Source organism: Caloenas nicobarica, chromosome 10 (assembly GCF_036013445.1).
Source record: "Caloenas nicobarica isolate bCalNic1 chromosome 10, bCalNic1.hap1, whole genome shotgun sequence".
Classification (NCBI taxonomy): domain Eukaryota; kingdom Metazoa; phylum Chordata; class Aves; order Columbiformes; family Columbidae; genus Caloenas; species Caloenas nicobarica.
In genome coordinates, this window is record NC_088254.1 from 11132440 (window position 1) to 11160421 (window position 27982).

The 27982-nt window shown below is 41.0% G+C and overlaps 2 protein-coding genes across 7 annotated transcripts in view; both read right to left on the reverse strand.

Annotated features, from left to right (window-relative positions):
- The window catches only part of LEO1 (LEO1 homolog, Paf1/RNA polymerase II complex component), a 28422-nt gene extending 27305 nt beyond the window's left edge, over positions 1-1117 (reverse strand). For all 4 annotated transcript variants that reach the window (XR_010606727.1, XM_065641513.1, XM_065641512.1 and 1 more), the window contains exon 1: positions 1013-1117. Coding sequence is in view for 3 of the 4 variants with exons in the window: in XM_065641513.1 (XP_065497585.1) it covers positions 1013-1070 (58 nt within the window). In the remaining variant the exon portion in view is untranslated. The remainder of the gene's footprint in view (positions 1-1012) is intronic.
- Positions 1118-1837: 720 nt separating this feature from the next.
- LOC135992474 (tropomodulin-3-like) lies at positions 1838-27981 on the reverse strand. 3 transcript variants are annotated; one of them, XR_010606734.1, is made up of 12 exons: positions 27933-27981; positions 21163-21349; positions 19618-19774; positions 11644-11766; positions 10948-11037; positions 10298-10428; positions 8997-9104; positions 7411-7554; positions 6935-7079; positions 5695-5834; positions 4724-4914; positions 1838-2126 (listed from the first exon to the last, which is right to left on the reverse strand). XR_010606734.1 is itself a non-coding variant. In XM_065641666.1 (10 exons), the coding sequence occupies exons 2-10, from the start codon at positions 21286-21288 to the stop codon at positions 4883-4885; spliced, it is 1056 nt and encodes a 351-aa protein (XP_065497738.1). In that variant the 5' UTR covers positions 21289-21349; positions 27933-27981; the 3' UTR covers positions 1838-4882. The 3 variants fall into 3 exon arrangements, 1 of the variants encoding a protein (XP_065497738.1); XR_010606733.1 differs by having other exon boundaries at positions 1838-4914; XM_065641666.1 differs by lacking the exon at positions 5695-5834 and having other exon boundaries at positions 1838-4914.
- Between the last annotated feature and the right edge of the window lies 1 nt (position 27982).

Consider the following 27982-nt stretch of genomic DNA (forward strand, 5'->3'; position numbering starts at 1 on the left):
GGGAACTTACAGAGAACTGTAACAAAGAACTAGAGAAGTTACCTCGAACAATAAAACAAAACTTCTACTAATGAAGGCACAGCCAGTGAAAGACACAATGAAAAATGATGGATGCCACATAAAGACTGAAACCACAAGCTATTGTCTAAGATTCTAAAGCTGTAGAAAGAATAATCAATTATTCAAAAGGAAATAAAATTTGAAATAGTGAGGGCTTAAAATAAGTAAATGCACATACATGGCTTATGGGATTCTCCAAATCTAAAACTGTGATAATTTCTTTAATTTGAGTTAGCTGCCTTATGTACCCTGACACGTCTGTTCCAGCGGAGCTACTCCTGAATGCTGAGGTTGTTGAATGCACTTTCAAACAGGAAAGAGAAAGGAACACCAGCCTTGAAAAATAACTTACAGAAATTGAGACAAGCATTTTAAAAGTACGCAAACGACTTAAATAGGGAGGCGTTCCACCATTTTCCTTTAGATGCTGATGACAGCCCAAACTTTTCCAGACAACCAGGGGCAAACAGGAGACCCGCTTTGTTTGCACCACCCCAAACCCGAACACCGCTAAGCAGGCAGGGGATCACACGTTCTCAGGTTCGTTAGCACGCCTCGCTTTCGCTCCCCACCGCGCGTTCTCCGCGGCTGCGGCGATGGAAAGCAGCCGCTCCGGAGCGCTGCTTCCCGCAGTCCCGGCCGCGGGGTCACCGCAGGGCCCGCGCACCCGCCCCGCATCGCCCCGCACAGCGGGGCCGCTCCGCACGGCTGCACCAGCGCGCCGCGCTTCGCCTCCCGGGCAGCGGAGCAGGGGCGCAGAGCAGGCCCGGGTGCAGAGCAGGCCCGGGTGCAGAGCAAGCCCGGGTGCAGAGCAGGCCCGGGGCCGCTGCCCCTCAGCCCGCCCCGCTCCCTCCCCCGCGGGCCCCGTCCCTCCGTCTCGCCCCGCGGCTGCGGGATGGGCCAGGGCAGGGCAGGGCGCGGAGGGGAGGCAGGGGAGCGCGGCGCCCCGCACCTTTCTGCTCGGCCTCCGAGTCGGCGTCGCTGCCGAACAGCTCCTCCATGTCGGCCATGGCGAGAGCGCGGCCCCGCCGCCGCACAACGGCCACACCGCCGGCGCCGCTCAGTGACGCAAGTACGGCGCGACGCACAGGCGCGGGGCGCCGCCGGCCGCGGCACGGAGAAGGAGGCACCGCCTCTTAAAGGGGCCGCGCCCCGCGGCGCTCGCCGGCGGCAGCGGGCTACGGGCGGGGCCTGCGCCCCGCGGAGCGGTCGGTAACGCGGAGGAGCGGGACACACAAGGCGGGGGAGGGAAGCGGCCACCCGCCGGTGTTAGATCGGGGGTACCCGCTCTTGGTGAGCACGGGGGCTCTGCGCCAGCGCCCCCGGTTCAACACCAGCGCCAGGGACCGCGGCGGCACCGGCCCCGCTCCCGCGATGACGGGGAGCGAAGCGGAGCTGGTCAGCCCTGGTTCTGCAGGGCAGACACGGACACTGCGGCCAGGAAGGGATCACAACGCGTTTGTCTTTATCTCTACCCCTTCCCTTGCCGAACGTGACCAAAGCAATGCTGCAGGAACCACCCGAACGCCCACCGCAGTGCTCCTCTACGGGTCTGTGTGGATGGGACAGGTGCGACAATACGCTGTCACCGTCCTTACAGCTGGTACACATCCTGCTGCTGCCTACTCTGTGAAAAACGAGCTCCACAGAGGTGGCAGCCTTTGGTCACTCACTTTCCTACCGAAGAAAAAGTAATAGCCTGACATAAACAGATTGGTCAACTTTAAGCAAGTCAGTATGCAATTAAAAAACAAACGTACACACTCCAAACCACAACAAGAATACAGTACTTTAATCATCCAAAACTTGTACTGGGTTACAATCTGACAGCATATAGTGCTGATATGCTAAAACACTCAATTCATGTTTCCTCAATGGAAATTTAAACTGAATACTTGCTCGTTTGTAGCTTACAAACAGCATTACTCAAGCTGCAGAGAGAAGTAGGCAATTCCTTTAAAATACAACAGTAAACAGATAATTGCTTTGGAATATAGGCTATGTTTCCATGCTTAGCTTGGAACCAACAGAATCAACATTGTGGTCATTTGAGTTCTGCATTAAGCCTGCAAAATAATCAAGAAGAAAAAAGTATCACTTCTTTTGAAAAAAAGACCTTGTGCTTATGGTAGCTGGTTATCAAAGTAATACCACTTTTGCACTCAATAAAATCATAACCAAGATCACACTACACTTGATAGCATTTCATCAGGGTTTTCACTTTGCTTGTTGAGACTGTTTATGATTCCTGGCTACAGACTGAATCCCTTCATTTATTCCAAAAAGGATACACATTGTAGGCACAAAAGTGATCGTTGTAACTGCTCTGTGCACCATGCCTAATGTCTTTCAACAATTTGGAGGGTCAGACCCTTCTGGTTGGAAAAAAAAGCCATAGTTTTCTATGCCCAGTCTGTCATACCTGTCCTGAAAGTGTCACCAAGCAGTCAAATCCTCAGCTACTGTCTGTAGAGCTCAACCAATTATTCAGGTTCACTACTGTCATCTGTGCCAGGACACCTGGGAGCTGGAGCTTAACAGCCTCTGCCTTCAACTGGGATATAAATCATTAAGCAGCTAAACTTGATTTAATAAAGTAAGGAAGGGATTTGGGCTATCATTTCCATAATCCACCCTTTCATTTTTCTCCATCTTCAAGTAGGAGATGACTGCCTGATCGTGTTAGATAATGATAAAATATATCATCACAGAATCACAATACGTGAACAGATTTCCATGAACATGCAGCCCTTCAACAAATAAAGGAAGACATGACAGCCTGTTTTTTGACACAAAATGATTATGGTCCTTAGCAAATAAAAAAAAAGTAAAGTACAGCTTTAGGCAACTCAGCACATGACATGCTTTGGCCACGTTTATACATCATGCCTATAAAAACATACTTAACTGTGACTTTATGCATACTAAATAAGAACTTCAAAATCTAAAAAGTTCTTGAAAATTTACAAAAGCCAAAGCCAAAATAAGCCCTTTTTGTTATTAGTCAGATTACTTCTAGTTGTTTTGAAGTTACAGTATGCATAGCCTTTGGTTTTAACAGAATTGATCCTAACTATACTTTTCAGAGCACACATTTATTTGTAATTATAATAAAAGGCCAGTTTTGAAATAGGAAAAAATGTTTTTCCACAAGTATAAACCAGCTATACACATCCTCATTGAAGGCACTATAGTTTAAAATTCTCTGTACAGTTGCAGTAAAATTCAAAGTCACCTGCAGAATAAAGTTTGTCTTTAAAGATCCAAACCAAGATTTGCAGCAAATTACAACATGGGCACAGTGTCAGAGAGTTGCTCTGTTAACTTCTTATAGTATATACAACCTGATGCAAAAATCTCAGTCCCATATGTTTTGTGTACATAAAATGCTCACCATGCTATGATCCTTTGATAAAAACAGTTGTCAGTTGTATCCTGTGTCACTATAAATATAGCCAAGCAGTCCCTTAGAACATTTTTGTGAGCTTATGATCTCATGACAACATTGACCAAGTTAGTATAGGACAGTCCAAACAGACCTGCACCAAAAAGCCTCAGATATTATTTCAAAGAAGTCTACTGTGATTATGTACAGAAGTTGAAGTGATTCTTGTTGCCTTGTTAGCTTGCTGAGATATAGAACTTTACATACTTTAATAATTACTACACCATACAGATTGACACTGCATATTGGTTAATTTCTGCACGTCTTATGTAGTGTTGGAGCATCAAGACATAAGTAGAACAGAAAAATCCTTTCTTAAGTGTTACTTCATTGCTTTATTAAAAAATGATAAATTTATATGACGTACTAATCGCTTAATGGAACAGCTTTAAAAAAAGGATTTTTTCCATTTGCCAGCTACTTAGGACACTGGTTTTACTGGTTTCTCCTGTACAGAACTATGCAGATTTTAACAAATGCATGTCCACTACTTCTAGAGAAATTTATACTTATGAATGTAGATAAGGATTTTTAAACAAAGAATACAAACTAAACAATGCTGATGAAATCAGTCTTAACAACATATCCAGTTTAGATACAGAGCAAGATACAGTTATGGGATGTTTACGAAAGACTTTAAAGGACTTAGGCATAATAGAAAAGCTGTCGTTTTGTGAGGTTCCTACTTTGTTTTCCTTTTTGCAAGGCTTCCACTTTTTAATTAGTTCTTCAAATCTCTTGGGAGAAGTCCTTAGCCAATTTATTTTTGTCTGGTTAAAAGGGATGTCTTTAAACTTAATCACAGTATCAAGAACTAATCAAAAATAAGAAAGTAAAACCACAAATAAGATAGCTGTTAAAGATTTCTCTTCAGTGCATGTGAACAAGGCTGAACAGCTCTACATGAGTCCAACTGTTGTGTGAAGAATCCCTTATCACTAACGCATTGTTTTCAAGAATATACACACCCCTCAACGTAAATAAGCACCCCCAGATTTTCTAACAAACATTTCAATTGGGTCATTATCTGCCCAATGATCTTCAATGTCCCATTCTTTGACTACAGACAATTATACCATTGATTTGGAATTACACTTTTAGTAGCAAGCACAGCTGGAGTCTTGAAATACAAAAAAGTTCATAAAAAAACCAATCAAAAACTATGGTACAGAGACTGGTGCAGTTACTGTGTCTCAATCTGAAAAATGTGATGCATACCAGCAGATTATTAATTCAGCTTTGCTTTAAAAGGAATGGGGTTTCCAGTCTTTTCCCTTCTAACCCAGGCAAATGTAGTCCAAGATTGCCAAAGTCCACGGTGATAAGCGTGCCTTGACGACCCTTCAAATCTCCACACAGTTTTGACAACAAGATCTACTAGTTGTCTCCTTCAACCCTTCTCTTGCGAACTGTGACAAGAGAGAGAAAAGAAAAAGTTTCACTATTTTAGCAATGTAACTACTTTTTATATTTCTTCATCATCAACATAAAGTTTCAGAGGTATAACTTAAGGTAATTAACACTTAATATTATCCATCATTTTAAGCTTATGCTTTAGTAGTGCTTATTGTGTTATTCATGAACAGCTTCAAAAGATTTGTGAAGAGATGCTTGCAGGAAACATTAATCATTTTCTGTTTGATAAGCAGATTTAGCCAGTACTTGGTTTTTACATTGCTGGTTTCTAGTGGTGGAGAATGAAGCTTACATGCTTCAAAAGAAACAGTACAAGAGTTTCATAGTATATCTAATACTATTTACCACTTTGCAAAAAATCATGTTACATTCAATAGCCTAAAACATTACATCTGTCAATCAAAACATATTAATTGGTCAGAAAATGCAAAAGCACCAAAAATTTGTGAATTAAATCACTAAAACTCCCATGCTGTTTAGACTTAAGAATATGCAAGATTGACTGAATGACTGGAGTTTTGCTCAGTATTTCTAGTACTTTGAGAGTAACGGATAGACTTATCTCCATTGGAATCCAAATCAGTGACCCAAGTCACACGTACCTGCTTTCATCAAATTGCAAGAACAGATGGAAGAACTTCTAACCTTAGACTTCTCCAATCATGCAGTTAAAAGGAACATGTACAGTTTCAGACAAAGGAAAGGGAAGTAGTACACCACAGTGTAAACAAGGGACAAAGAAGATGTAGACTGGTTTTTTAGAAGAAACGTACAAAGACAGAAATGAGAGACTTCGAATATGTGTTTTCGGTGCTCAGTACCCAACTGGGTATTCAGAGTAACCTGTCTCCGTAGCATCAGGGCTGGAGAGATGAAAAGGTATTTGCAGAAACCTTTACTCGCATACTCCAGACTAAGAAAGCAAAGAAAAAAAGGCAAGATATCAATAGAAACATAGAGTTCCAACAGTCAAACACTAAAATGAGAACTAGTGAAAAGAAAAACCTTAAAGGAAAGTAGAGAGACACCTGAAGTTTTATGATGAAAAGATAACTGATTTCCAGTCTGTTTTGAGAAATAGTTATTGCAGTGTCTGAGTGCTCTTTTCTGTCACTCCTCCTCCACGTTTTTCAGAGCTGTTCTCCACCACTTTAAACTTGACGCAGGGAGGAAGCAGATCTTTAAATAAAATTCTAATTTCCTGTGTCATTCCCTTCTAATGTATTCCTGATCTACTACTACTAAACTGCTTAGCCCATTTTCACACTGGTGAGATGTGTAATCCTTATCGCATGGCATCTAAAGCCAAAAATTAAATGGAGTTTTAAAATGTAACTCTATTTAAATAGATGGACCCTTTTATTTTGTTGTAGTTGAGATTTGACATCATTATAATTTCCATTGAAGTGCTTTATTATTAACCAATTTTCTGCTGGTCCATTCAGTTAAAATTCTAACAGATGAGCTCCAACAAAACTTACTGCAGCAAATAAAGATGCCACTGCTCCCAGCTACCTTTAAGAGAGGCAGGGAAAGGACCTGTGCATGAGTAGAACCATGAGGGAAGGAATGGCCCAGACCCAGCCTCTGCACATGACAGCACGTTCAGTTTCCTTGCTCAAGCAATCCAAATGAGGCGGGGTGTGCTGCACTGAAGAGGGCATCCTGCACCTCTAATTTCAATTAGTGCTTTTAAAGAAAAAATGAATCTTATCTGAATAAAACTGAACAATCAAAGCTATTATTTTCCCTCCCTTTGCCATAGCTCACATGGAGTTTGGATGTTCTAGACTGTGCTAAAAATCCTCAAGTCGTACACCTGGACACCCTGCAACAAAGTAAAAGGAGAATGTCAAGCAGCAACAGAAGAGTAGGAGTAAAGCACAGGAGAAATCTGAAACTGATATTTAACTCTCCTGGATATGCCAACAGAGAAGCAGAAAAAACAGACACCTTTAAAACCTGTGCCACACACACATTCATTTATAGCCACTCTCCAGTGACAGATCTTACCCAAATCATTGTTTTTTGTGATAGCTGCAGCTGCCCTGGCTCGAGGTCCCTGTTGTGTGAAATGGTATCCAAACTTGAGGATGTTGGTGTTTTCTTCAAGCATCTTGGCAATTTCTACTTCTGCAAGTGTGCCCAGCTGATGCCTCTGTTAAAAGGTACAGAAACACAACAGAGCTTATGTGTATTTACCCTAGGAGATCAGAATACTTTAATCATGTTAGTCAATAAACACTTAGCTTCATTTTGATTAATCTAAAAGGCAGAGGGTCATAAAATACGTTAGTGCACTTTAAAGCACAAGCAAGCACAGAAGTGACCAGGAATCACCTTCAACTGGATGGTTCTGAGAAAACCATTCATGGGGTTAAGATATTTAGAAGTAAAATATTTTGGAAAGTTTATCACATGCCTTCTAAAAATGTTCAGTCAACTAGACCAATTTTAATTACAATATTATCACCACCACCTCCACTTACCTGATTATCAATTTTGATCTCTGTCAGCGTTTCATTGTCTTTCAGTGCATCGACCAGTGCCAAAATTCCAACTCCAGTGACGAAGTTTGATTCTATGTTTAAACTTTTTAATGATGTGTTTACTCTCAGCATATCTGCAAGAGCCTTTGAATGCAAGAAAGCATCATTAAACTTTTGAATTTTGCTACAGTACATCATTGGACATAGCGATAACCATTTCCACTAAGTAGTTCCATAGGAGCAAACAAGTTCACAGATGCATACTGTAAATTTGCAAGTTTTCAGTTATTATTTGAGACTAAAGTGAGTCTTCAACCAAGCATTAAATACTAAAAAAAAAAAAAAAAGGAATGTAGGTAATCAAGAAAAAGTCTCTCTCTCGTTACAAACTAAAAAGCTACACAGAATATAAATTGTGCGAAATTAGCATATTGGACCAATTCCATTTTGTAAGCCTTCTCAGCATGCAATGAGTAATGCAAGCTGCTAAGTGAAGGCCAAAGAAAGGGCACTAGTCAACTGAAAGGAGAATTAGATGTGGTTAATTTGTAAACAGGAGATCTGACTTTCAAAATGCTTTGGTAGGAAGCAGTAAAATTCAAAGCTCTTATGGGAATGGCATATACCTGATCTTATTTCTGAGAAAATAAGAAAACAAGAATTGGTAACTGCTGAGATTTACTATCATAAAAATCACATTTTTTGTATCAAGTCACAATGGAAAAAAACCAAAACAACACAAAACAAAAAAACACACACGACAAAACCACACCTGAGATAATGAGCCTTTAGAGATTTTTATTATGTTTCGGTTCTACTGAAAAGGAACTTTTCAATTGACTCCAAACAAAGCTTTGAAAGATTAATTTGTTCATTTAATGGAGTGTTTAAAACTAGTTTTCTTTCTAATTGGAAATAAAAACAAATGCAAAGGATTGTCCTGGCAAAACAGTTAGTGCTGTTTCCTTACTTCTGTATTTGCAAGTAAATAAGTTACTGCTTTTGATTCAACATAGGAAAAAACAGGACCAGATGATAAATACTTATGTTTCAACTGTGTCAAACTAGATACCTTGACTAATATTATGCTTTCATGCCAACGCTTTAAGCCAATTTTTGGTAGCAGAGAGATCCGAGAAACATGTACTTTACAGCTTTCTTCAACTAAAACTCATTTGAAAAATACTATGTACTTTTCCAGTCTTCAAATGTGCTTTTTTTATTAAATAATTTTGACTATGCTATTGGCTCATGGAATGAACATCAAGAACTAAACAATTAGGAAAGAAGGAAAACCAGGGAGAAGGTTATCAAAATGAAAAATCAGGGGGAAGGGATTGGAAAAAAAGAATTCTCACTCATCTCATACATCTGACACATTGCTGTGTATTAGTCAACTAGTAATCATTTACTAACTTTGACACGACGAATTTTGTTAAACAAAACATACTTTACAGTGTAATGGAATTTAATCATTTTCATCCCTAAATATTTAAACGGGATTCAATTCAATTCAATCCCTTACCATTGTCTTCCCATCCTAACTCCCCTGCACTGCACTGAAGCGCGTTCACCGCAGTACTCACCACCGCCACAGGATCGTTGCTTCGGGTGGCAGCCAAGCTGAAGCTCTTCACATGCGTGTTGGTTTCTAAGGCTTTTGCAAATTCTTTCAGTGTTGGAATTGGTATGTACTTGAATTAAAAACAGTATTTCAGTCTCTTGAGATACACAGGTTTATCCCTTCTCTCCCAACTTCTTCCATTATCTTATTCTCTTTACAGCAAAACATACTATAATAGTAACTATCACTGGTCTCCAGCAGGCTCTCAGTAAAGGCCTACATGTGTAGCAAAGCTATACGTGAGATGCAACGGCTATTAGAGACAGCAATTCTATAAAGCAAAGTCATCTTTACTACATTGATGCCATCGTCACCACAGAAGTGTTAAAAAATCCTTAGCTGACTTGGAACTGCTACCGAGCAAAATTTACATGAACCAAACATTCTGTTAACTATCAGCATCAAATTAACCTTTCACAAATATAAAAAGATTTAGAGTTTTTAACTGGTGAAACCATTAGCATTTCATCATCCGTGTTCTATTAAGAATAATTCCAGAATTTGCCAGTTTATAGTTTGATAATTTCTACAGTGTAGTAGCAACCAAGTGTAAAAGGATTAATTTTACATAATTAAAGTAGCAAATTTCTTAGTTTATTATATCAGCAATTTTGTTCTGTTGCCTTTTTAGGCATTTGTTTTTGGCTAGCATTTTTCTATTGTACAATATTCCTAAACCACGTTTTCTTTTCTTCCTTTAGTAAGGGTAACAAACAGGCCAGGCTGCCAGGGAGGCTGCAGCCCATCCCTGTGCATCAGGACTGCTATAGTTCTGTTTTCTCTCACTCAAATATGCAAAAGCATTAGTCATGTTTAAAAACACAATGGTTACACTTACGAGCAGAAGCTGCTCTAATTGCCGACAGCTCTTTCGTACAAGCATCAAAAGGATGTCGGGTACAAACGTCACTGTGTTTGCAGCAGCAGTAACTGAGAGCGTATTGCTTCACCAGGGACAAAGGATTCAAAGCAGAAGTGAACTCACGAGGGTGAACTGCTGGAACTGTTGCCAACTTGGCAGCCACAGAAATCTGGGCTGGCAGTAAGAAAAATCTAAGGCTTTTTAAATGCACATTTGGCAAAAGAAACCAAGATGGCTTATTGGTTTAGCTCCAGGTTTCTGAGATTACACACATTGCAACATTTCGGAGAAAGGTTGCTGTACTTAAATAAGCCTATTGTGCTATCTTACAGAGTTTCACAGCTTAAAGTGTCTTCTACTAAGAAAAAGCAGCATATTTACTGCAGACTTAAGGTAATTACCTTAATGTTATTTAGATTAACTTCAACAAGACCGGAATCATTATCTTTAATCCTTTGCAGTGTCTCCTCCACATTTGTGGGATTTGGTGGTTCATCAAAAACAGGCAACATTTTTTCACCTTTTACTATATCTGAAAAGGCATTTAATTGTAATCAAACAGGTCACATACTTTCAGTGTGAATGAGTGATACATATATTAAATATTTACTTTATTTAAATATCATTTCAGTCTTTACATCTCCCTCCCACCCAAAAAGCACACCATCCTTTCCTGACCATATTTTCATAAAGTTCAATTATTTTCCAAAGGTCCTCGCAGCCTTTCTACTTCTCTTGCACACCAGCTTTTTTCAGAAGGCACTTAGAGGTTGAATTACAAACACAAACTTGACACCTAAAAACCAACACAAGCAAAAGCCTACTTTTATCCCTCAAAAAGTGAATTAATTGCAAAATAGGTTTCAGTGTACATAGATATTTTAATTCCACTCTTGCCAAAACTCAATTAGCAATGTTATAGACATGCACATTTCGAATTCAAGACTGAATAGTCTATAAAGAATGCCAGTGCAACAGAAAATAGTTAATGCTATCGTAACTATGTGCAGTACAAAGAACTCATTTATCCAGCCCTTGTGTACACACTTACTTGAGAAGCTGTCTTTGTCAATCCCATTACTGCTTCCTACTACATCACAGAACTGATTGTTTGTTATCAAGTTGGACATTCCCAGTATAGCTGTACAAGGAAAAAAATACAGGAAATTTTACTGTTCCTGAATAACTCAGCTCAGAAGTAGGGTTCCTTTAAATAATAACAACTGATGTTTGTAAAAGACCCAGTTATCAATACAATAAGCCATTCTATCTCTTAATAATTTTAAGAAAAGTGGAAAAAATAAATTAATGATAGACTTTTAGTTGGTTTTCGCATCTTAGAAAGATTTGAGCTCACCAGGTTCACACAAAGCTAGAAGTGCAATTCAGTCACAAAATTCTTGACTGAAGTTTCAGGGATACAGGTATACAGCAACACATTCTTGTACTCAGAAAAAAGCGGTAGTGTACACAGCAAAAACCAGCCAGTCTGAGGAATTAACTTAAAGGTTTTGAGTTTGAAAATCAAATATCTTATGCAGGCCAAAATAATCTATCTTCCCATAAATTGCCACAAATCAATGAAGATGATACACCATAACCAAATTGGTATATAACATGTTCTAGTTTCTATCACAACTACGACTTCATATAGTCACATTTCAGATAACAAATACACCACCACATTAATTATAGATCGATCTTGTCTAAATATGCACCAGCCCATTCATACTTCAAAAAAACTAACCTGCAAGGTCACCTAATTCTGTGTCTGTGGCACTGGTCAAGGCTTCCTCCAGTTCTGGATCCAGAGAGAATTTTTCTTCTGTGTAAGACTGTACAGGCTTTTGCTTGGGGATAAATATTTTCCCTGGAATGAAGAAAATGAGAAGTCTGATGTTACCTTGTATTATATAGCTACTTATCTTTAAACATTTCTGTACTTAAGGAATACATATTACATTGAGTAAATCCTGCGAAAAGCACCAAGGCCAACATAAAGGAATGAGGTTTCTTCTGGTTGTTCTTGAAAGTCAGAGATGAAGACAGACCACAAGCAGGAATATAACATTACTTATTCCAAATTTTCAGGAGTCTGTATCATGATTCCAATCTTATTTGTTCATTATAAGGATTAGAAAGTAAAATATAATGTCAGGCTGGTGACCAGTCACTAGCAGGGTTCCATCTTTAGGCCAGCATTCTTCGATGTCTTTATAAACGACTTGGACTCAGGACTTGAAGGAATACTTAGTAAGTTTGCCAATGACACAAAATTGGGAGGAGCTGTTGGTTCTCTCAAGGGCAGAGAGGCCCAGCAGAGGGATCTGGACAAACTGGAGAACTGGGCAATCACCAACCGCATGAAGTTCAACAAGGGCAAGTGCTGGATTTTGCACCTGGGACACAGCAACCCTGGCTGTACACACAGACTGGAGGATGAGATGCTGGAAAGCACCTCCGCGGAGGGGGACCTGGGGGTTCTGGTCGATGCAAGTTGAACATGAGCCAACAGCGTCCCTGGCAGCCAAGAGGGCCAACTGTGTCCTGGGTGCATCCAGCACAGCATTGCCAGCTGGGCAGGGAGGTGATTGTCCCACTGTACTCTGCACTGGTGCGGCCTCACCTGGAGCACTGTGTGTAGTTCTGGGCGCCACAGGATAAAAAATAAAGATATTAAGCAACTGGAGAGTGTCCAGAAGAGGGACGTGAAGTTGGTGAAGGGTTTGGAGAGGAAGCCGTATGAAGAGCAGCTGAAGTCACTTGATTTGTTCAGTCTGGAGAAGAGGACACTGAGAAGAGACCTTGAGGCGGTTACAGCTTCCTCACAAGGGGAGGAGGAGGAGCGGGCACCAAACTCTTCTCTTTAGTGACCAGTGACAGAACCTGAGGGAATGGCAGGAAGATGTGCCAGGGGAGGTTTAGGTTGGACATCAGGAAAAGGTTCTCCACCCAGAGGGTGCTGCAGCACTGGAACAGGCTCCCCAGGGAGGTGTCACAGCCCCAAGCCTGACAGTGTTCAAGAAAGAGACTGGACAACATCCTCAGACACATGGTGTGACCTGTGGGGTTGTCCTGGGCAGGGACAGGAGTTAGACTCAATGATCCTTGTGGGTCCCTTCCAACTCACGACATTCTACGATTCTATGATTTTAAACAGCATAGAAAAAGTACCTGTAAGGAAAATTTAGTATTGCTAGAGAACAATGGCCGATATCCTCCCAAGGCAGAAAGGGACCCAGGAAGAACTGTAATCTGAATGTATCAGAGAAATAGAATATCACAGAAGCATCTGAAATCGCAGACCTGGACATTCACTGCAGTTTTACAGCATACATGATATTTCTGATTTCAGATGTTAACTCAGTTTTGAAGTAAAAAAGAGGATGCATGAGATGTTTGAGAAAACCATAGTTTGTGAACAGCACAAACCAAGATAATAGGTTTCTCTGCCAACGACACTATTTTCTAAAATGATACTTAGAAAGGTCCCAAAAGATTCAATGGGAAAAGGAGCAGTAGTAATATCACATTCTGCACCAACATTTTAGTTATTACAGATAGGTAATGGGAAAAGTTATTTTAGGAGAAATGCATTATAAATGGAGGTCTGTGCGATTAGCATAATTCCTGCATATATCTTCAGCTAAAAAGTTAGGGTAAGAAATCAGAAAATGAGAAAGATATTCTAACAGTTATTCCGAAACAGTTCAGATTTGGATGATTTAGAATTGGCCGTTCAGAACAAAGTAGTCTACCACTGGGTAAGAACCCGGGAGGTGCTTAGGTTCAGGACAAATTAATGTGGTAAATAAAAGTTCCAGTACTGCATGAGAGAACAAAACCAATGCATTTGATAGAAGTAATTCACAACTAGAAAATGGCAAATCTAATCTTAAGAGTTATTCAAACTTTTTAGACTTTCCAAGTTGCCTGAGCTACCAGCAGACAGAGCTGTGGGAAGGGGTTGGGTTCCACCTTCCTTTAGTTAATTCCCAGGGTTAATAATCTTCCTATGATGCCACAGTGCTAATTCAGGAGCCTACCCTCTTCCATATTTACAGCTAAAAATCATTTCCACACACAAACCACACTAGCTCATCCCAGTTACACGATGACAACCCACCATGCACTAGAATCAGAAGACCTGGGCAGAAGCCAGAAGCCCAAGATTTTTTTTTTTCCTCATACTCCATACAAGTGTATCTTGGTACATGTTTAGACTAAGTTTAGCATTTTTAAATACCTTCCAATTACAAGAAGCTTTATGGGGATGTTTCAGTTTAATTTCTGGGAAATTCCGACAAAGTGGGGCTTTGGTTTCACCACTTGTGGGAAGCAATGCCTGAAGTCAGCTACTCTGTCCCACAGCAGACACGGGCATAACAAAACTCATCCACCTTTTCTCTCTCTCCAAATGCCCATCCTAAATTAAAAAGAAAATGAACTACAAACTATTGTAAATGAAGTTAATGCATTACCACTGGAACAGACTTCAAAGAAGTGGATGAGGTTTTTCTGTAACAACACAGTCTGATGACCGAGATCTGTTGCTAGCAACATAGTATTTTTGTTCCTGGGTTGCTATCTCTTTGGAAAGTTGTATAAATGGTCATTATCCATATTTAGAAGCAGAAAATAAATCTCCTTATGTAACAGTACTGACTACAAACAGTAGCTGAAAGCAGCTGACAGGCATTACCACCCATACCTCAGGTTTGATGGACAGTGCAAGACAAACTATGTTTGTGATGATTCAGGATGAAAATAAAAACTTCATAAATGGAAGGCTTAGGTAGTAAATGTTTAAGATTATTTTGATATAACTGACACAGTACGTTTCTACCCTCATTTTATTTTACCAGCATCACTTACTGGGGAGAGAACAGCTTTCAACTTGAACTGCAGTTTTCAGAAGAGAATGTTTGATTAGGTTTCCATTAACCCATGAACAGTATACATGTGATATAAAGCTGTTTGATGTTTGTGCTGTTTTCCCTTCAGTAATACAGACTAGTGAGGATTTCAGAGTATAAGGAAGGAGAAGGAAAGTGTGATTTGAGCACCTGAGCCTTCACTCACATCATCCTATTTACAGCACCAGCGCAGCAGGCAGTGAGTAGGAGAAGGCAACTGATCTCAATTAAAAGCAACTTTGTAAAAAAGTATTTTAACTTAGATCAGCCTCCTGTCTGGTTCATCACACAGTACCCACAAAAAAGCACTACTTTTCCTGATGTTGTTTTAAGTAATTCTTAATTTCATGGGTTAGGAACTTCTGGTTCTAAACATTTGCTTCCTCAAAGTAAGACTAAATTTATCCATACATGCCTGACTCTTAAGATAATCTAAAAAAAAAAAAAAATTAAAAAAGGATATTCAGTTTTTATTAAAGCAAAAATGTTAGAAGCTGTCCCCCTATAGAAGTGTTCATTGCAGCCAGCTCTAGTCACATGAAATGGGTCAGGAGCAGTTTTTGTTATAAAACAGGTCACACCCTTGTGTATATAATGTCTCATTCACTGGCTTCACCTCATCCTAGTCCAAGAGTTCAGAGGTTTACAATGCACATACGAAAGCAGATCCTTCCCCACTCCCTATTTCTAGTAATGAAGTTATTTCAAAAATGGTAAGACCCCTGTGTCTCTGGGGACAATGATTTAACTCAAGGCCTGCTGCCAAGACAGTTTGGCAATTCTCTTCCTCCTTTCCTAATGTAAGCTTAAAAAAAAAACCCACACCCTACACGTCTGTGCAGCCCATGAAATGAAAAGCTTTCTTGGCCCTCAAGTGGAACGTTTCCAAATAGCAGGGATTTGATCACATCAAGGAACATGACATCCTCCTTTTCAGCCAACAAGAACACTGCAAAGATTAAGCAATACAACATGAAGAGGCAAATTTCAGAGATGTTCGCATCATTTCTGTAATAATTATATCTTCAGGCCTTCTATGTCTTTAGCTAACAGGTTAAATGGTGTAAATCCCAGGATTAATTCACAGGCTTTGTTTGCAACAGAATGAGCTTCCACTTCCAAGTTCCACACAATTGGATTGCTCAAAAGGCAGAAAGGTTGACTGCTGTCTGTTGAAGTGCCCCAGATATTTCATACACAGAACAACAGTATCCAAGATGAGACTGAAAGCCTTGCAGCAGTCAGATCTCTTCAGCCTGGCCATGCACAGCATGTTGCCAGTACCATTCTCACACAGCCCCCAGTCACCAATTCTTACCGTGCGACAGACTTGGCTTCATCAATTCACTTGTAAGCACAATTTAATTCTAACTTTTTAAATTCAACTTACAAGCAATTTCCTCAGTGTCTTACTGTAGAAACAGCACTGTTATTTGTTATCTGATGACAGATCACATAGAAGTGAGTTAGAAAACTGTTTTACATTAAGGTCAGGGTATCACATGTTATTCTGCTCCAGTGGTCTTGTATGGAGAATGTCAATTCGACAAGTTGTTTCTTCAAAGCTCCTACAGGATATTAGCTTCATTTTACAACATGTAGCACACTTCTTTTAAAGACCAGTGATTGAAGGGCAAACAGAGAACACAGTGCCTCAAATCTGCTGCAACAGAAGCAAGTGGTGACCTATAGCCACACCTGACCAGGGCACCAACAAAGAGCTCCAGCCAGGTGACTGCAGTTTCAGCCTAACTATATTTTCTGGGTGACAGAGAACAGAGGAAGGAAGAAGAAAAAAAAAAGAAAAAAAATAATAAAAAAAACCACAACAAAAACAACCACAGGAGTTTAAATGCAAATCTACACAGAACACACACGCTCCACAGGAATGCAGAGGGAGAGTTGGAAGAGAAAGCCATGACTAGGAGAGCGCAAAGGCTAGAACTGCAAAGCTTGGTTTACATAATAATTTGCTAACACCTTGCACTATACAGCACAAAGTACGTTACTGATATAAGATATGTTTTTATCTCAGGTGCAATAATCCTCATCTTTTGCTGTTCCAAGAGAACTGAGAAGCATTGGTCAGACTCAGTCAGACATGTGGAACACACTTGAGGGCAACAGATTCCCGCACTGAAGCCTCTCTTCACTCTTTAACTGAGGGATCCTTCCCCTTGCAGCGTGCCTTGTAAAATCTTTACAACATACTGACATACACAGGTTGAGACAAAGCTGGTTTTGTTGAAATTATTACCACATTGCCCTGATCAATCTCTTGAACAATAGTTTACTGTACGGTTCAACACTTAATTGGAACAGAATGTGACTTAAGTCATTAAATCATGTTTAAAAACAAAGTATCTCTTTAAGGATGCTTTTAGAAACAAAACCAGGCACTGGAAAAATGCAATAGAATATAATTTAGGGATTGTTGAACTCCACTTTTCTTTAGCACTGTTCATCTCTCTACATCAGGATACTTTCCATTATTTCAGTTCTTCCATATTTCATAGCACACAGCAAAAAAAAAAAAAAAAAAAAAAAAAAGGTTCCAAAGGTTTGGAGAAGTCATGTCACCTGCCAGTGAAAGAGATGCAACACTGTTTTAATAACATGTTACCCCAAAATGTGGTACTTTGGACAACTGCAAGGGAAGATGCTCCTTTCCACTGTAGTAGGGAAACAAGGTTACTAGAATCAGTAGCAAGCCAGGGTGTTTAAAATTAACCCAGGGTAAGCTTCTTGGATAAACCGGCAGGCTAAATCACCCCACAGGACATCAGTTCTACTGAAATAGGAAAAAGAAAGAGAAAGAAGGATAGATTTGTTTTCACCCTTCTTACTCCATTAAATGAATAATTAGACAAAGTTAGAGCAATGAGACCAGCTAGGCACACAGAAGTATTTTAGCAAAACCTGGCCCAAAAAATGGCATCGAGAAAAATAGCTGCAACTCCAGTCCATCTTTCTCCCCCCAAAACCTCTAGATCTGAATGTTTTCTTCTGAATGAACAGAATACTCAAGCAAGATTTTAACCTACTCCATTCCAAAAATTGTTAGTGTTTCTCCATAGTACATTTATCTAGCCAAAGAGAAAAACTATAAGCCATAGTTGTCTGTTTTAATATTAATGAAACACACATTAGGATAAGAGCTACCTCTACATAAAAAACATCCTACAAACATATTAAGTTTTGCTCCACTCCATTTCCAAGTTTTACATCTAGGTAAAGATCATGATTTCTTGATTTAAAATATTAAGTTACATAGGTTTGCCATTTTTGTGCAGAATGGCTACAAACATGGCAGCAAGTCAAAGCTGAACCATAATGTTTTCATGAGGGAAAAAGAAAAGGTTACCCCTCACCTCCTGTAAAGTGAGCTTAGCCTTTTTGTCTCCTGCCCATTTAGCAGACCATGAATTTCCATACTGAATGTTTAGTTTCACATTTTTAGTTTTAATGAAGCTACATTTTATTTTCATATTATTTTCTATTCTTCTATGGTAGCAAAATAAATGGTAGAAGAAGTTATTAAATAGCAATTTTTTTTAAGAGATACAGGAAATTTTACTAACTAAACTGGTATGACATTGCAACATCCAGACAGACTATTATTTAGTAATACTTTATTACATAAAGGAAATGACATTTGATCTTTCTTAACCAAGATCTGCGTTACAGCTGGACCCTTCTGTTTTTCTACATTATTCTCACAGATTTTATCTACCCAAATGAATAGTTTTGCCACGTATGTGTATACGTAAGCTGACTTTAAATAACCACCTATCTGAACGAGGCACTAGTACTCAGCAGAAAAAGCAGTACTAACTAGAACAAATCCCCCATGCCCAGCCTCACACTCTGAAGGAGCGGTGTACAAGCTGGTGGGGCTGCAAGGGGGTCCCCAAACCAGCTGCAAGGCCCCAATATACTTGAGCTCAATCACATTCAAACATCGGGCTGTCTCCAACATCCACCAGCAAATACGCCAGGCAAGAGGCAGGACAGGAGGAAGCAGCAGCACACAGCACAGCCAAACCCAGGATCAACAGGCACCTGCCCCATAAGGGCACCGCTGCTATAGGCACCTTTGACTGCCTTCCATATTCAGTACATTGCAACTAGATCCAAAACAGAGATTTGAAATCCCAGGCTTTAATAACGTGTCCATGTACTGGGTCAGTGTTTCCATAGTTTTTAGACCACTAAACCATTGCCAGGCTTCAAAGCTCCTTGCGATGTTAACTGTGTAGTTAGTAACAACAACTATACAATTTTATTAAACCTCTCAGTAAGGGTACTAGAAAGAAAACATGATGGCATACACCACTTGCCTGGCCTTGTCAGCCTACAATGTCTTTGCACACTATTGAGTAACTACCACAACATCATTCTACTGCTATTTTTTTTTTCATTCACCACAGGATTACAAACGTTACTGTCTGTGCTCAGCACCACAGGGTATAAGCCACAGGCACAACAACAGCATTTGTTATTGACACAAGTCAGGGGTAGCTCTTACTTTGAGGATACCACCCCCATCAGAACTTTGCAATCTTTGATAAAATCTTTGAGTCTTATTTCCTTCCTGTGCTACAGGCCAACAGCACACCAGCCCCAGCGCCACAGAATGCTTGAACATGAAGCATCCCGCCTCTGCACAGTAGCACTCGTTTGGAAACACCACGAGTGAAAATGCATTGCAGCTGCCAGTGCTTCAATAAACTTTGGTTCACAGCAGTTCTGGCTAGTCCACTTTAGAGATTTCATAACTCTTACACCGGAAAGGGCGGTGTTACCTTTCTTTTCTCTTGTAAAAGGCACATAGTCTTCCCTGTCTTTGTGCTCAAGAGCCTGCTTCTCCAAGTATGCCAGGAGTCGTTCCCTGTCGAAGGGACCTGAAGCCTTTTTAGCAGTCTGGTCTTTCTGTCGGAAGCCTGCAGGCAGAAGCGCATTCTGCAAAACAAAATGGAGTGAATTGAGTACAGCTCAGTCTGAGCGAACACCTGTTTAGTTTCATTTCCCTCTTTCTTCCCCCTCTCCTCAAGGTTCAAACTCGATACATCATCCTTTTTAGGCAATCTTTGATCTCTTGCCAACTTCCTTTTTTTGAGGCAGGTGAGGACACAAGGTAATGTATTCTTTAGATGCCAAGAATATAGTTAAAAACAGAGCACACTGCACTCTGAATAGGACTGATGCAATTCTTTAAGTACAACAGCTCCCAGCACTTGACTTGCTAGTCACTTTGCATTTCGTTTCTAGAATGAACACCATTTAAATGAGTAGTAGTAAATAAAACTCAGCTATTTACAGTTCAGACATTCTCCAAGAGACTGCTTCCTCTATTGTTTACATCCACTGTTTTTAAGTCTCTAGGACAACTGCCTATACTATTGTCCAGCATTTAACACAGAGTATTTCTACTTTTGACCTGACTCAAGGTGGGGTGGGTTTTTTCTGCTATCATCAACATATTTCAGCTAAAGAAAAAAAAGTGAGGCTATTAGTATGGAAAGAACAGAACATATAGAAATTCAGACTCATAAAAAACAACCAATCACTTTTGCCACTTCTCTTTAAAATGTCTATAAAGCCAAAGTCAAAATATCAAGAATATCTTGCAGATCATAATATTCTTAAGTGATCCCTGAACATCAAGATTAAACTTAATCCTGATATTATTAGCAAGAACAGAGAATTAGGAGGTGAAAACACAAGTCTTGGACTCTGACATTAGTTGCAGTATCAGTAGAGGACATAACTCAGCTCTTTATAACAGAAAGCTAAAATATTCCTTATTCAATACTCATTTCTGACATAATAGTTCAGGAGCCGAGTAATTATTTATGTCCTCTTTGCAAAGTCAGCACGAGGACAGGAATGGCTATGGGCTACCAGACACATGACCAGGAAATTTTAGAAGAGGTTTGCACCCTCCCTCCCCCATTGACCTCCAACTCCAGAGGCAACAAAACAGAAATGGATGCAAAAAGGCTGTTTACCAAACAAGACTGGAAACAGGGAAGTTAAACAGGCCTTTCTAAATAAACTTTCTTTTCAAGAACATGACTAAGAGCAATTTTTATTTATAAATAAATCCCAGAAGTCTTCTCCTGACAATCCCTTCTTCCTCTACTGCAGTTGCACTCACATTGCAAACAGGAAATAAACAGTTCAAACATTATATACACATGTATATCTGTAAATAAGATAATTAGCAGACTAGGAAAAAACTCTGTCCAAAAGTATATTGTACAAAGAAAAAAAAAAAAAAGACAGACATCTCAATTTATTTCAGAACAGTTTCTGAAAAAATAAAACTTCTCTTGGCTAAAACCTACCTCAGGGTCAAGATCATCCAAAACAGTTTCCAGTTGTTTCAGTTCTTCTTCTGAAAGTTTGCCAAGAATTTCATCCTCATCAAGATCTTTGTACTTGTCCAAGTCCTTTCGAAATGGGAGTGTCATGACTTGGGCAGTAGCAAGTTGCTCAAATACTTAAAAAGTCAACTCTTATTCTTAACCAGTTCTATTAAAAAAAAAAAAAAAAAAAAAAAGAAGAATTACCATAGCTGAGGTAAACATCCCAACTACAAAGCATCTTCAATCTCCAAATACCTCCCTGGAAGGAAAGCTTTTTCATCCAGTATTCATTCCTATCTGTCATTCTACAACAAAGGGTGCTTGGAAGCTCTTTACACCGTCTACACCTTTCTGCTTCACTGACACAACTCCCGTCCCGCCATGCCCTTTTCCACCAGTAACTAAGCTATATATATTTTTCAGACAAATGCCAGTACCCAGTTTTCTTGAACTCCAAGGCCATAATTCCCACGGAGCAGGGCCGGCTGCAGACCAGGAGGGAGGAGATACCAACATACCCAGTATATATGAGTCCAGCTTAACACCACCGGTTTCTACAGATAGTACAATCAAAAGAAGAGTTAAGGTGCTTTTGGTTTATTGTTGCTGCTGCTGTTCAAGGGCAGTAAAGGAGAACTTCCCTACAAACAAGCTAATTGGTTATTACTGACTCATATCCCTGTGTATTACCTGCAGAGGGAACAAAGGAAGTTTCCCTCTGAGTTAATTATAGCACTGCCATTGAAGTAACATTCTGTTCTGTCTGAGGAAAATTATAATACCTTGATGAAAGGCTTAGGGAATACAGGTCAAAAGTAGCAACACTCCCGTCAATCCTACTACTAAAAAACCCCCCATATTAAAAATACAGAACAGACTGCATATCTGCTCACTTAATATTATACTTAAAGAAAACTGGAGTCCTTCGGAAGAGGTACAGTCTCTATATAGAACTTCTAACAGACCAGGAGAACACAGGGAACCTTTTTTTTTTTTTAACAGTCACAATTTTTGAGCATTTGACTTGTAAAAAAGACAAACAGTTAATCATGACCATGTTGAAGCAGACATGTTGGTTTCTCTCATTTTTCTGTAAGAACTTCTGGCATTCTCTTTTTTTTTTCAGTCAAATTCTTGCTTCAAGTTGAGCACACACACAAAACAAGGTAACTAGAATGACTCTCTGTAAGTGAGCAAGAGTTGCTACAGTGCATTTGGGGAGCAAAAGTTACATCCATACCTCCAGGCTCATTAGGCTCCCTAACTCCTCTTGTTCTCCAACAGCCCACATTCCAGTTCAGATGCTCACACCACATACACTAACTGCATAACTTCAAACCTTCACTTACTCTGTACTTCAAAACCAGATCAATTTAAAGTTATCATCTTTTAAGTAAAAGGAAACAAAAGGCACTATATACATACTATACCATGGAATCCCACTTGCAGGATTCCTTCACCTCAGTTATTTACATCAAGAAAGGTCTCCCTGGCAGTCACAGTTATCGATGGTGGGTGATATTTTAATTCAGAGACACTGAACGGACGTGAGCTCATAAAGGTTCATTCAAGTCATTCAGTCAAGTTTATCTGTAAAGTATATCTGGTTTTAAGAATTGCCTTTGCAAGAATGGTAAATTTTCAGTACCTACTAACATCTATACCTGGATGAGGAACATATTTATGGCTATTTTCAGGATGTCTGCTTTTAAAAAATATTACTGGTAGCAACACTAGACCTTACTTTTAAACCACAGTTCACATCAATAGGACATAATTACAAAGCTAAACTACCAACATAGGTAAAGTTCAGACACAACAAAAACCAGGAGGAAATCTCAGTTTCATGATAAATTACATAAAAGAACAGCGGCTTCCTCTAAACTAAAACCAAACATGTTGGAACAGCTTGGACCTTTTGCGAGAGGCCACAGAGCTGAGAACATCTGAGTTCAATGGCTGCAGAAAATGCAGAGAGTAGCACACCTGTGTTTTTCAAAGCCGTGTTCTAGAAGTAACTCAAGGAGTGTCTCTATGGTCTGATGTGCCACCTCCTACAGTTGTCATAGTCTCATGATACTTGTTTCTCCAGGTGTGTAAAGGCTGAAGGACAATTAGCTGGTAGCTGCAGCAGATGCCACTCAATGTGCATGCAAACCTCTCATTCCTAAAGCCTTAATGTTTGCCCTTCCTTACGGCTTAAGCCATTACACACTATCATAAGGGAAAAACATTTCCTGCAGCTGATTACACAGCGTTGTTTGTGACCAGGCTGCACACTCTGAATCCTACATCAGCATGCTGCTATTTACCACATTTCTGCATGTCCATTTGCATTCAATTATTAAAAGGTGTAGTTTTAATGGGTAATTACAAGGAGCAGTATAGTTAGCATACTGCAGGATAATGCTCCCCTTTCTCTGATGGAGAGTAGCACTGCATAACCATACATTACATTCACGTAGCCCCTATTTCCTCTCCATGAATCGCTGCAAAATGCTGTCACCCAGAATTAATTACCTTTTATTTACTGCCTTCGTGTGTTTTACATTGGAAAACTACTCATCCTTCATAATACATTAATTAGTGTTCAGGTCATAGCCCTTAGGTCTCACTTGTTTCTATAATATGATCAAAGTAGCCATTTCAAATCCTGAGCTACAGTGTTCATATACACACACAAAAGTGAAAAATAAAGCAGCAGAGCAAAAAAACCTCACTATTTCTGTAACTGACTCTTCACTTGAGCAAGAGGAAGAGAATCACATGCAGTCCGGCAAATTTGAGTTTTGGACATATTTTCAAATACTTATCAATCAAAAGTATTTTTTAAAATGTGAACATATACTTAACATGAGACACCTTTAAAAATTATGATGGTAGCACTGATTAGCATGTCTGTGCTACACAGAGATTGCTGGGTAATGACTTTCAGAAACATTCCCTACTAAAGAAACCACAGCATATGATTCCATATATGACACTCATATATAATGTACTAAAAATCAGGTTTTAAAACACGGTATCAGGAATTCTCATTGCCTAAAAAAGGCACAAAGGCCAGCTGAAGCCCTATCTAATCAAACAAGCCCTTTCACCTTCCATTAAACACATTTGGTACTCTATTTGCTTTCCATCACTCACTGTAGCAGTGCAGCATAGGCAACAATAGATGTGTAACAAATTGCAAGTTTTTAGGAGTACTTAGTTGGAGTCTGAATATGTGTGGCACATCTAACTACAAAACTGTAGGCAAAACTGTAACCATCAATTTTGGCTAGGCATATACTTTTCACTTTTTCGATGAGCAGAGCTAGTTTTCTTCTAAGTATCCGTCTTAGCTTTACCACGAAAACATTACATATGTTAACATTCGAAGGGGCTAATATTATTTTTTTCGGATATATAACTATAAGATAAAGTAAGTTCTTCACTCTAGCAGCTTATTCGTCTCATTAAAAAAAAACATTCAGGGAAATGGAAACAAAAGCATCACTTCCAATCAATCAAATTTCAATTCTCTGTTAAGCAGAAGAGAAGTTGGAAAGTCAGAAATGAAGATATTCTGCTGGACATCACAGAGACAAAAATCCTGCTATTATTCCTTTACCTGAGAAATGAATGAACAACTAAGAAATTAGAAGACAGCAGTAACTTTACTTCAGGCTGTTTGACAATTACCTGAATCATCCCCTAAAAGACTGTCAAGCAACTTTCACACACCTCTTCTCTACAAGTTAATATATTTTTGTTTTCTCTTCTCTTAAAGTGTATTTTTTTAAAACCGAAAGATTCTAAAAATAGATAGCTTCCAATTTTCTTTCAAAAATCCACCTCCCAGAAATTTCTATTATACTTCAGAACACAATTTCTTGTGACTGTAACAGGAGTAATTCTTGAGAGATATCTTGCCCACAGGAAACTACAGTTCTGTTAAAGTCCACTGTAAATGGTTTCCGTAACTTGGATTTTAAAATAGAAGTGACATCATGAAAAACAAACCAAGCCGGTTTTGGCCAGCACGTTTGCAGAGTTCACTTTAATCTCATTTGTTCCTTCGGAGACTCCTTCCACCCAGCCTCTGAGTGAACCCGACCCGGAGCAGCGGGGTCTGGAGCAGGGGGGTCCGGAGCAGGGGGGGCTGCAGGGCCGCCCGCATTCCTGCGCCAGCCAGGGCCCCAGGATGCCCCAGCTGCTTGGAGGAGCCAAAGCTGAGCACTTCCCCAGGGAACCCCTACGATGGCAAGAATTTTATTTTCCAGTGTGCAAGATCATACAGATCTGTTTAGGAAGAATGTGCTGCACTTGGAAGAGCCATCTTTATTTACCAAAGCTAGGAGAAAAATGAGTAAATATAAATATTATCATAATCCCAGCAGGTTCCTTAGGATGTTTTTGTAATGCCTTATGATAACTCTGAACAGCCCAATGCTGCTTTTCTTAGCTGACAGCTCTCAAAAACACACCTAAGCCTTCCAAATCTTCCGCCTGGGGTAGGGTACCGGAACCAGGCTCTCCAGCCTGGGGAACCAGCGCGGAACCAGCAGCCATCCCCTGGCCTGAGAACTGGCAGGGAACCGGCAGCCATCCCCCTGCCCAAGCTGTGCAGTGCCAGTAGGTGGCAGCTCATCTTTGCCCAAGGCTTTTGGTCAAGGTAAATTATGTTTTCCAGGCAGCAAGGAATAGCTATTCTGGGCCGTATTTCCCACAAAAGCAAGCCCAAGGTTTCATTCTGTTCAAAGAAACAATCCACTAACTTTTATACAGGGCAAACTGAGCTTCCCCAACTTCACATTGGTCCATACGATGATCTGGGAAGTAGAAGGGGACAGGAAGCTACTGCAGAGTAACCGCACCGAGCATGAGGATTCCCCTATGATGAAGGAAATTGGAAAACACCTGTATTTCCAGTTCCTGCCAGCTTCTCCTCTGTATCAGAGGGCACCTGGAGCCACACAAAGCCCAATTTACTCTTTTATGCGTCCTGCACGCAACTGCACAGAACTAAGACACAGCTATCTTGCAGGCAGGGTGCTCCGAGTGATGGCTAAGCTGCCAAGTTGGCATTGTCCCATTAAAACTCACTCCTGTGCGCCTGTTCTTGAAAATCAGTCACGCACACTGCATGGCTGTATGGACGTACCCGTCCAGCCCAGGAAATAGCAGAGGCGACAGTCAAGAGCCCTGACGCACATCAGGCAAGCTGCACGGGGCACGGAAGCAGCAGCCTGGGCAGCACAGCAGGTGGCATTTCAGCACACCCATCACCGCCACACTTCCAGGTGTGCTCATCAAACTAGCTGTAGGGCAGGTGCTATGATCCCGAACAAATACCAGGCTGAGGTAAGCTAAAAATCCCAGTTACTGCAGGTACTGCCCACCCTGAGAAGCCCCTCTGGCAGTAATCACCACTCCAGCTGCCCAGTCCCTCTCCCAGCACTCAGGGCAGCATCACTGCATCGCGAGCAACTGACCCACCAGGATAAGGGGTGTTTTGTCATCATTTTTTCTTTGACAATATCTGGATTTTCTTCAATGGAGTTGTACTGCTGGTGGACACTGATACACAGTATCTCCTCCTAGAAGAACGGCCTAAAGGTGTTTCAGCCAGAAAGAAACATCAGATGCAAACTGTCTGAACATTTCTATAAACATTTATATAAATGTTCAGACAGTTTGCATCTGATGTTTCTTTTTGTAACTTTTTTTTGGTAACAGATATAAAGATCTGAATGTTTCTATAAACGTTCAGATATTTGTTACAAAAAAGTGGCGAAACTCACAAGTCTAGAACGCGACAGTAGAAGACATACACTTGATTCCCATTCTGTTACTTAGGGAAGACTTCCAAGTACTAGCCAATTTCAGGTTGTCCCTTATGTCACTGGCTGTCTTTCAAACCCTGTACACCTGACACAGTTAGCAAAACATTAGTCTCGGGGATACACTCAATATATTATAGCAAATATAGAGCATACGGCAACCTCTTCACAACAGCACTTCAACACAACTTGCACCTACCCGCAAAAAAACAGGCAGGTAGCTTTCAGAGGCTTATACTGAAAGCTTGTGTGCAAGTTCTCAGAAGTACAGCCGAGCGGGTGTGCAGACGCGCACGGAGCCCCCGGGCCCGGCCGCTCCCCGGAGCCCGAACCCTCCGGGCCGCGGGCGCACCGGAAAAGCTTCTTCCCTCATTAAGTGTCATTAACGTGCGTGTTTCGTGAGTTGTAGAAAACATACACAGCAAGTTGAAAGAATCATGCTAACCAGATCTACAGGCGAAGTGTTTAAAGTCACAGTTTTCGGGTTTCCCGGCCGAGCCGGGGCTGGTAACCGATGGCCTCTGCCCGAGGCCCCGGCAGCCCCGCCGGCTGCTCTCAGCCCCCGCTGCCCGGGCCACTGCCGGGGAGCCCATTTCCCAGGGCAAACACGAAAACCCCGCCCTGCGCCCTTCAGCCTCGCACTAGGGAAGCTCCGACCGTGTCGCTCCGGAAAACCAGCCGAGGTTTCGGGCCCCCCCGCGGTGAGCCGCTGGGCCCCGGGCCGGCCGGGCGCCGACCCAGCCCGTTCTCCTTCCTCCTCCCGCCGCTGCCGCTGCCGCGGCCCCTCCCGCCGCGCTGTGGCAGCGAGCAAAGGGCTGCGCCCGCCGCCGCCCACCCCGCCACGGCTGCCCGGCACCGCTGCAGCGGTCGCGACCACGCTCCGGCCACAGCCCCGACCCGCGCCCGCCGCGGCCGCTCCCCACTCACCCGGCGGCCGCAGCGCCCCAGCTCCCTCACCGCCAGCAGCGGCCGCGCCT